Raw genomic sequence first — 10,497 nt, forward strand, 5'->3', positions numbered from 1 at the left:
TAAGTAAGAAATAAACTATTAATAGTAATTAATAGTAAATGTTGTTGGAAAAGTGGTTTGTAAATTAAATTATTAGCCGCGAACTTAAGTGTACTGGTTTTTTTGTTCAATAACTGTCTGGAAATATGTACTGGGTCGGTAGCTATATCCCAGAGTTATTTGTACAGACTGGAAGAAAACAGTACAAAGTACTGTTTTCTGGAAATTTCTCCAGGTCGGCGAGTTAATTGTGTGACGCTTCTGAATATATTTGTAATTTTTGCATAGTTAGGTCGAGTCAGAAAGATAGGCGTGGTCGGTAAGATGGGAAGAAACTGTATAAGACAGGCCGGATGTAGCCATGCGAAAAGGCAGGAAAGAGCAGCAAGAAAGGAAACGGACGGACATAGACAGACGTTAGAAGCGGAGAGATTCAAGTCCTTAGCCGAATGTCAATGGCAGCGATACTGTGGCCCCCTTAAATGACAGTGTCATTTCCCCCAATAGAATGCGACTTTTTAGCGTAAGACATCCGTGTTACGAATGCTTGTCACATCTCAATGAGTGCCAGACCTTACTACACCTTTGCCAGGTCAAGATGGTGCTACTCCACTTGAAAGTGGTGAAGTAACTAAACCTTTTTAAAAATTATTCTCAATTCTTACATTAGAGTTTATGTCACTTCACAAATATGTCGAGTAAACGCACTCCGTACTTCGAAGTGGTTTATTCGCAGTTCAAAGCGGATCAACCCTCCTGAGCGTGTGCGCGAGCACTTCATTGCCATTCCTCGCTCTCTCTTATCAATCTTTTACCAAGCCCTCAACCAAGCCAAGCCTCTACCTACCCCAAGATGCCCAGAGCCCCGCACCTCGCATTTGCCAGAGCTCGTGTCCTCGACTGCCTCCGTGTCGGCGGTGACTGGACGCTTGTGGCCGCCCACAACGGAATCTTCGCCACCACATCACGTCGATTTGTGGAAGCAAACGGAAGCACACGTCGCTGAACGAGCCGACTTGGTACTTGTACGGCTGGCTCCGTACTCTTCAATATGTAACCCCATTCAAGGTACGCAGTATACTGTATTACAATATTTTTTTAAATGGCATACTAACCGACTTTTGAACTGGTGCTACAGGGTGTTTTAGTGCTTTTAAGGCCAAGATCAAGGCCGACCTTGCCTTGCCCCGTAAAGGGCTGGTTGTGGAGCATCCTCGCGGGACGGTTGCGGCTGCTCGGATGGAGAAACTGGAACGCGCGGCGAGACGCCGCATCGGATGTATCGACACGCACCTTGCTAACAGGTTGACACTGCATTGCCAGCATTCCGTTGCTGCCGCGGAGCGCATGGAAGACATGCAGTACGGCACCTAGCTGCAGCTCGGACCACTTTGCTCTGCGTTTTCGCCACTTTGAATTTCCTTTTTAGTGCTACTTTTTCGTAATCAAATTTTTGTTTTCATTTTTTTTTTACAAAAATCCGGTTTGAAGTGGAGTAGCACCATCTTGGCCTGCCAAAGGTGTAGAAGCAATATATTCTTCGTCTCGTCACAACGTTTGTTGAGAAAAAATAGGTCATGCGTCTTACGCAGCGTAATACGCTGGCTCACAAAATGGCAGTTACGGTATAATACAGTACAGTACAGTAACTACCGGTACCTACATGTACCGGTATCCTCCAACATGTCTCTCTAAATACCACTGTATCTCTCTGTTGTCTTCTCGTAAGTGTGGCGTAATCACTAATGCGTGTGCGGCACACGGCACACTGTGCCTTCATCCAACTATAGCGTGTCTACCCAATGGCGTTCCAGAAGCAGTTTCAGCCAATGATGGAACGGCTCAGTACATGTAACCCCGTGCTGAATCCTCCACAGCCAGAAGCTCATTCCGCAATAAGCTACGCAGCCGACAAGCTGATCGCTTGGCAAAGAAAACCTTCTCTGTGATTCTCTAACTCGCAAGCATGCGCGCCGTGTATATTCTAGCGATGGCGTGTGCCGCCACTTTACAAGCCAGCAGCAGTGCTCTCCCTTCGACTAAGGACTTGAATTCTCAAGTTGAAAGCTTAGTTCCATCGGATATTACCGACTCGGCTCATGTGGGTGGTGTTCGGCTACTGCGCGTCGAAGACAAAGAAGAGGAGACCGAGGAAGAGAGAGGTTTTGGGGGCGCGCTGGCAGACGGTTTGAAAAAGCTCAACCCCGCTAAGGCTGCTAAGAAGGCTAAGGAAAAAGCTGCGAAAATTAAGCAGGATCTTAAAGAGATAGGGGAACACGCGGCATGGCTGGAGAAAATGAGGGAAACGATCGGAAAGGACTAAGAAGTGGTCATCAAGCCATTTGATACGAGACGATAAATCCCATCTACCGATGTGGCGGTGTAGTGAACGTCATTTTCAATCGGACGGTAATTCAAGGTTAGCACCAAGGCTGAATTCAGGATGCATAGTCTTGCCAAATTGGCGTAACGGCTACGCAATCGTCGCGGAGATAACGGTGAGCGTTAAAAGCACTGACAATGCCAATACCGGTAGACCTTCTAAAACACGCGTACGATTCTAATTTCACTGTTGGATGCTGAGTTACCTAACACTTTGCAGTTTTCTTACTAGTAGTAGTATTATTATTTAAGCTGTAAAGCGTTACTCCTTTAATTTCTAAATTACTACTTCCTCTGGTCGGAAATGATCACGCGAAGTAAGTATGATAGGTCAATAGTGCTGTTACCCGCTAAGAACTTATTTTACGATTTATATAAAGTTATAGATCACATTAACTGTCATTTATAGATCACATTAACTGTCATTTATGATGATGTTAAATTGAATAGCAGTGCACTGCCACGGTTTGAAGACTTAAGTAACGCGACAGCAGACTCATACAGCTCTTTGCTACATGACAAACAAACAGGAAGTTGTTTCGCCCTCCGGAGCTTGGCTTTCCCCAAGTGCGGTAGTTTGTACAGGTTGCCTCCTCCTTCTCGTAAAAGCTCCAGCATACATGCCTGTAAGGAATATCATCTACCGTGTCAGTCTCCAGCTGCCGAAACGCGTCCACCACCGACGCTATGAGAGCGTTGATACCCTTTCTTGGTATTCGATACTGAATACTTTGCATGGAGGCGAACAGACCCAGGTCTAAACAGTTGAGGTCAGGCGAGTTGGGGGGCTGACATAGTAGCTTGATGTTCCATCCTCCTTCAGTTCCGGCCTTCATTACATCCGGGTCTGTTGGCGCTACGTGCGGCTTTGCATTGTCTTGTTGTACGAATATGATTTCATTCCGATCCTTCCTTGGCCAATTTGCTTTGATCGCTGGAAATACTTTTGTCAGAAGATAATCCTTGTACACTTCCCGACAGACCGTATCGATATTACGAGTGCAAATAGTTCCTTTGTCTCTATTTTTGCTTCGCCGTTTCGCCTCGTACTGTTCCGTGAAAGACCATATACCAACTTTGCCATCCCAACGCTGCTTTCGGTGAGGATCGTACCTAAAATTATAAATAAAATGTTAGCGGTTTTTATATTTCAAAAATATAATATTATAGAGAATTACCTTGGCCGTGCGAGTGCAGCTAAAAACATCGTCTTGGGAACGAATCGTTTACTCTTCCAGGCGCGTGCAGGTAGTTCTTCGCCGTCGAAAACGAGGTATGATCGTCTGTTGCGGCCTGCATAAAACCACTTCTCGTCTACATGGACTAGATTGTGCATTGGCTCAAACTGCAGAGTAGATTCGTCGATAAACGACAACGCGTGCTCTACCCGCCGTATCTTGTTTTCATTCGTTAGCGACGGCTTGATAAACGTGGCTCGTCGCGTTACCATCCCTTCATTTCACTGCCTGTCTTACCAGATGCCTGAGAGGACCAGAGACCGCCGCCTACACGTCTTTCCACCCGCTCCATTCTCCGATAGGAACACTCTTCAGTTTGTCTCGTACTTCGTCTCGATTCTTCCCGCTTTTCTGCCGCTGTTCTTCTTAATCCGGCTACGCCAATCACCCCCCACGACACCAGCCGTCACTGCAGAGCTGTACCGCTTCCAAATTAACCTCACGGTGTCCGGATGTCGGCCCATAAGAACACCAACCTTAGCAAACGCTCCACGGGGTAATTCTCCGTTGTTGCTGATTTTTGGAAGCTCGTCAATGACGGCTTTGCGCTCATTATCGGTAAGGTTGGGCTTCGGCATATTTGTAGAGGAAGAAACAGCGTAGTGCAGGCGTGGCGGGTCGCACTCCAGGCGAGGCTTGAAACCTTGAGAGCGAAAAGTGAGATTGCGGAGGCTACAGAAGTTATTTCGGCGCAAACCTGGTGGCTGTAGGAAGAGGAGATGCAGGGCTTTCGTTTAGTCCAATCAGACGCTGAATTGGGTAAATAGAACTAACGCAATTGGTCAAATTGTCGACTTCGCGTGATCATTTCCGACCAGAGGAAGTACATTAGTATATGCGATCGATGCCAGTTTGCACCTCGCGCTTAGTTTGGCGGCCGGTTAGCTCAACCAAGAACCGGACACTCCGCGAGCCGCAAATGACAAAAGCAGCACAAGCTGAGAAAAAGCGGAAGATACATTACATATCAGCAGCTCCACGCCTCTCAAGCTATTAATAGGAGTAGTTGTAATTGACAAGGGCGAACCTTTGTTGCAAGCATCGCGACTGCATCCAGCACTCAAAATGAGGTAAAACACAGTCCAACGGCAACCCTTTAACAGAAGACATACAATTTTTTATTGGTTAAGTGAAGCGTCGAGTTTCTTGATATATCGCTCAATCATCGTATTACGTCAGCAAGGCTCTGTTTTAAGTCGACCGGCTTTTTTTTATCAGCAATCAACTTGTTGATAAGCTCATCCTCCAATTTTCCTCTCTTCGGGTCACGTTTCGTTTCATCTAATATACGTAGCAGCCGTCTGTCGTTGTAGTTCGCCCTGAGTGATCATAGCCGTTTTCTGGATAAAATAGTGCTGGCTGAAATCATTCAAATACGAGGCCCATGTTTTGAATTTTGGACCGGCGAAAATGTTTTTACAAGACTTTTCGAGGTGCAAGAAATGGAAGACGTATCTTGGAGGCTTTTCCCCATGTAGCCACTGCTTATGCCATGCACGCTCCACTATTTTTCGCAATGCTCACTGTGCTCGGCTTTTGCATTGCCTTGTCGATCACACGTTCGACACCGAACCATTGATAATGATTTTGAATCGGGTGAAACCAGGATTCTGTTCTCTTCGAATTCCTCTTGTTGAAAATCTTGACGTAATTCACCCATTCTGTGAATAGCGAATTGCTCAGAGGTAAATATTGCCAAAGCCCGAGCTGCTTGAATGTCTGGGGCAGTATTAACCCAAAAAAGGCTGTCGCTCTTCACTTTTGCTGTAGCTGTTTCCAGGCTAGGGTAAAAGGCCTCACCGTGAATCGTCCTTCCAATGTCAAAAGCAGAGCGGGTATTTTGCTGGGACTCTCGGCGCTCATAATATGAACGTCGAGAGTAATTTAGAGTTATCGAGATAATCGAGCTTAAAGCTGGCCAATTGATATTCGCACTTATCCGAAACTGCGACATTTATTGTAAGCTTCCATCGAAAAAACTGTGGAACTACCCTTATTAATTGCTTTTAGCAAGAGCTTTTAAATAACACTTGAATTTGTAAAACTGAAAAAAATTGAGCTCACAACACTCCTAAATATATCGCTCAAGAGATAGAAGAGACGCCCCGCTTTCGTTTCGATTCGTACTTAGGTTCGTAAGTATCATTTTGCTCTGGGTGGTCTCATATACGAGACCCACATCTTGAGAAGCGGGTTATGAAAGATGTCATTTTTCGTGTTTCGTACAGCTCCAGGATCTCATAAATGTTGTTCACCGACTAGCCCTTCCTCTGCCACAGGGCAAATTGCGCCGACTGCAGTTTTGCGGCAATGTTATGGCTGCATCGTGTGATTTCGCGAATGCGAGTATCTTTGCCACTTTTGTGTGAACGTCTCGAGCATTGTTGTTTTCTGTGTCGAGAATATTGCACTATTAATGTTCAGATACTTGCCCAGGTGCTAAAAAATAGATGATCTAGTAGAGACTTGGCTGCAATTCTATTTATTCATCGAAAGTTACATGCTCAAGGAGAAGGTCAGTTGAGCATGTTGTCTTGCACAGGCGATGGTGATTAGCATTCTGGGTCACAATTTGCGACAATACACTGGGCGCAATTTCTATAAATCAGTAGTAAGTACTAAGATTTGGAATTTGAATTTGTGTATTTTATAACTGGCTGAAAATTTCGGTAGTTTTATGGTAGAAGTTGATCTCATCCAAATAATTTTGAAGAGTACTTAAGTATTATACCGGGAGAACAGTACCATCGTAATACTGCTTGAGTGTTGTAGGTGATTCAAAGCAAATTGAAAAGTGGGCTCACGCAGACTCCAATTTGTTTAACCCCTCTAGCCCCGCCGCCTGTATTCTACAGGATATAATTTTTCGTATCCTGTATTCTACAGAACACAAAAAAGGCCATTTTCCTCATTACAAAAAGTAAGTTTTTCCATAAATGATAAAGTTTTAGAATCATGTTGCTAGCCTCCGGGCAATAATTCGTGACTACGGCTTTTTCGAGATTTAAAGAGAGCGAGCGGCGCGCAAATTTCGCGCGAATCGGACGGACATCAGCAAGAACGGCCTCATGCTGAAGCGGAAGCACATCCGGCCAATCACTTGGGGCAAGCTCTGGACGAAACTAAAAAGGTTAGGATGGCAATTTGAGCGATCTAAAGGGCTATCCAACCAAAACCGATACTTCACGCCAGAAGGCTGATCAAGAAGACCAAACGCTACGCATCTTGTCGACTACTTCGATGGGCCAGATGAAGTATGGAAGCATTTATCCGTGGAAAATAGGTCGATTGGATGATTCTGGCCTACGATTTAGCGGCTAATATTGAAAGGTTTTGTATGATGAGGTTCCTCCTCCCAAGCGATCCGCATCTATCTCGGCGCCTGTAGAGAAGCAGCTGAGCATGGAGCCTGCATCACCTACGAAACCTCCGACCAAGGCTCAGTCACCCTCCCTAACCAAACCGGCGGAGGCTCAGTCCAAGTCTCCGGCGAAGGCACTAGCGACTACGGCGGCCTCAGGCCAGGCGCCGCCCAAGTCACCTGTCAAGACCCAATCCACGGCGCCGCCCAAGGCTCCAAGCAGGACCTCATCAGTGACGCCGCCCAAGTCAGCCCATCCACGACGCTGCACAAAACTCAGACCACGCAATCTCCAGCATCTACAACAATACCAGCCAGGATGTCCACCGCTCTAACTATTGGAGCAACGTCACCGACGCCACCGAGACAGACTCATGTAGCCGCAGTTACAAATCTGGTGGATTTCTCGACGGGTGACGACAGAATGGAGTCTGGAGACGAAGACGACTTTGTATTGGAGGATGGTGACTATTCTGACGCAGAGGCGGCCAGCGAGAGCTCTGCAAGCGATGCTAGTGACCCCGAGTGAACAAGTGATGAAGAAGATGCGGTGGATTGTCGGTGGGTACGCGCTTTGACAGAATGAGCAAGGAGGACCTGAGCGAGCACGCGAAGACGGGCTGGACAACATACTTCGAGGACGAAAGTAAGTTCAATCATGTACGGTACAGGTTTGCACTTATCAAACCCTTTGGACTATCCTGTATTATTCTCTAACTTTTATACTGTGTACTGAATGCAGGCTGCTCTCTCGATTTGCCTTCGGCAAGTCTAACCAAATGCACAGCAGCTCCAACTGAGATCGCGGAAGCACTCAGGTGTAATATGGAAGGACTCTTCTTCCTCTTTCTCCCCAAGGAGATGTGGATATCCGTCGCAAAGGCGTCCAATCGCTTCCAGCGCCAGTTCCGGTCCCACGCTATTGAATCGATCATGATTCGCCAGCGCCGCATGAAGGAGAGACGCCCCGAGTACAAAATGAAGACTCCGCAACAAGTGAAGAAGGGGCTAGACGCATTCAAGCCTATTCAGCCGCATGAACTGGTGCATTGCATTGGTCTAATATGTGCAAGAACATTATGCCCGCATCGCGAGAAGCTAGCAAAACACTGGGCAGTCGATCCACACGGCGCGGTACCGAAAGGCACCTTCGGACATTTCATGTCAGGAAAACGCTTCGAGGAAATTGTGCGGTTCATGCACGTTAGCAGCAACAACGACGCCGGTGCACGGCAATACAAGACTTGGAAAATCAAGCCCATTGCCGATACAACCAATAAGACGTTCAAGTTAGGCATGAGTGTTGGACAGCGCATTGCATTTGATGGAGGTATGATACCCATGAGGAGCAAGTACAACCCCATGCGACAATACCTTCGTGCCAAGCCCCATCCGTGGGGTACGAAGTGCTATGACGTGCGACGCTACAACGGGTTACTGCAACAGGTATGTCATGGAGAATCTATGTATTCTACAGGTTTATGTCTAACAAGTTGTGACCGTTATCCTGTGCAGGGCTGAAATCTATCAAGGGCGGCTGACGAGTGATAGTGTCGATCTGAACCAGGACCCGAACGCGGTAATTCGCAACCTTGACGCAGTGCTCGACGGACTACCGAAAAGACGACTCGTCATTATGGATCGGTTCTACTCGAGCGTGCTGCTGTCTTCGATTCTCCTACAACGGGGTCTTTATCACGTGGGCACCATTTAGACAAACCGGCGCGGATATTGCAACACGATTCCATACAAGCAGGCCAAGAGGCCAAAGAAGATGACGAGAAAGCTGTATCGAATTGCACAGTCGAAGGTGGAGCCAAGCATGGTGGCCGCTTCGTAGATGGACAGCCGTCCCGTTCACTTCATTGCCACGGGCTGTGGTACTGGTGTGGTAAGTTTGGTAAGACGTGCAGGCGCTGACACGGTTGACGTCCCAGCACCTCAGCTCGTCAACGCCTACCAAGAAGGCATGGGAGGCGCAGATATACATGATCAGCTGCGGCTCCAACGATATTCAATACAGGTACTGTTATTTGTAATCTACATTACTTTGGTTTCATATTGACAGTTGTTACCCTGTACACTACAGGGATCGATGAAAATGAAGAAATACTATCACACTTTCTTTCTCGGACCTATTGACATGCCGTTAGTCAATGCCTACATCATCCATCGCCGCGTCAAAGCAAGATTGAATCCAGGGTGTGATCCACCCACGCACGCAGAATTCATGAGAGCTATGCAAGTCGCATTGCTGAACGTGGGAGCTGCCGATTCCGAAGGATACTTATCTGTCGAAGCTTTGGTTGATACGAGCGTTGTACCGCCGACACACGCTCGCTACACACTCCCGGCCCATCACACACCTCGCCATGGATATTTTTCGCACGACAAGAGGCAAAATTGGAAAAGAATCGAGCAAAAGACATCAGTACGGATGCAAAGTGTGTTCATTACTTCACCCGGCAAAGACACCGTGGGAGACTACGTTTTACTGCGTTGGATGCTCAGAGGAAAGGACGAATCGCCAGTCGGGGGCACGGGGAAAGATTTATCTATGCTAAACGGTTCGCCCGACCCGTCGGGATCAATAAACTCAGCAGCTTGCAGCCAAATTTGGCACACCCTTTGGGGCTCTGGGCTCGTATACCCCCTGGTTTGAAGGCAATTCGCATGCGCTCACCAAGCGGCTCAAGCTCACGCCGCACAGGCGAAAATATTGATGACAGCGATAAAGAAGAAAGCTCGGCCAACGACTCTTCAAGAGAGGCATAATCGAGGTTAGTGCAGGAAACGTAGGCAGTATTGAAACAGCGTGCATCTACTACATAGATGTAAGTTAATCGCGTAGCACTTAGAATGATTGTAGTCCATTAGAGTGAATGTATCTGTAGAATTTTGGAATTTTTCTCTATAACTTCAATGTTTTAATCCTGGTTAATACAGAGTACATGATCCCGTATATTGACTGATAACCTGTATAGAACAGGGTAAATAAAGAGTAAGGATTGTGAGCTTCGCAAAACTCCGCAAATAGTAAAATCAAGATAAATCACTATCCTGTATAATACAGGGTAGCTTTTGCCCTAAATCGCGGGGCTAGAGAGGTTAATACAGGGCACCACCTATATTTCAGACATGTATTAACCCCTACTTAAGTACTTCGAGGAGGTCGGTACAATCAAACATCAAATTCGCGAGCTCACCAGGTGGCCGCGAAACGCATTTACAATGTTGAAATGAGCTCTCTATTACAAGTTAGATCTTATCGAAGCGCTTTCTGTTGATGTTAAAGCCACTTAATTCTGAGCACTATTTCTAGCAAGTGAGGGAGAAGGCTGAATCTAGTCTCCCATGATATCAAGCTGGGATCAAAGTGGTTTATGTAGTACATGCCCGGTGTCACATCCCAGTTGTGTCGCCTGAGATTTCGCCATCATTGCTGGGTGGCTGAATTTTAAGTAAGTTAGGTTTATAAAGTTAGAAATCCTGAATTTCATTGGTCACTCCAACGATTGATAGCTATAGTGGTCTTGA

General features: G+C 46.6%; 1 protein-coding gene across 1 annotated transcript; it reads left to right on the plus strand.

The window, feature by feature from the left end:
* Positions 1-1,945: 1,945 nt before the first annotated feature.
* PITG_19617 (avr2 family secreted RxLR effector peptide protein, putative) lies at positions 1,946-2,302 on the plus strand (the record flags this gene model as incomplete). Its single annotated transcript, XM_002996892.1, has 1 exon — positions 1,946-2,302. The coding sequence occupies one exon, from the start codon at positions 1,946-1,948 to the stop codon at positions 2,300-2,302; it is 357 nt and encodes a 118-aa protein (XP_002996938.1).
* Positions 2,303-10,497: the final 8,195 nt, after the last annotated feature.

Source organism: Phytophthora infestans, genomic scaffold, assembly GCF_000142945.1.
Source record: "Phytophthora infestans T30-4 supercont1.99 genomic scaffold, whole genome shotgun sequence".
In the NCBI taxonomy this organism is placed as follows: domain Eukaryota; phylum Oomycota; class Peronosporomycetes; order Peronosporales; family Peronosporaceae; genus Phytophthora; species Phytophthora infestans.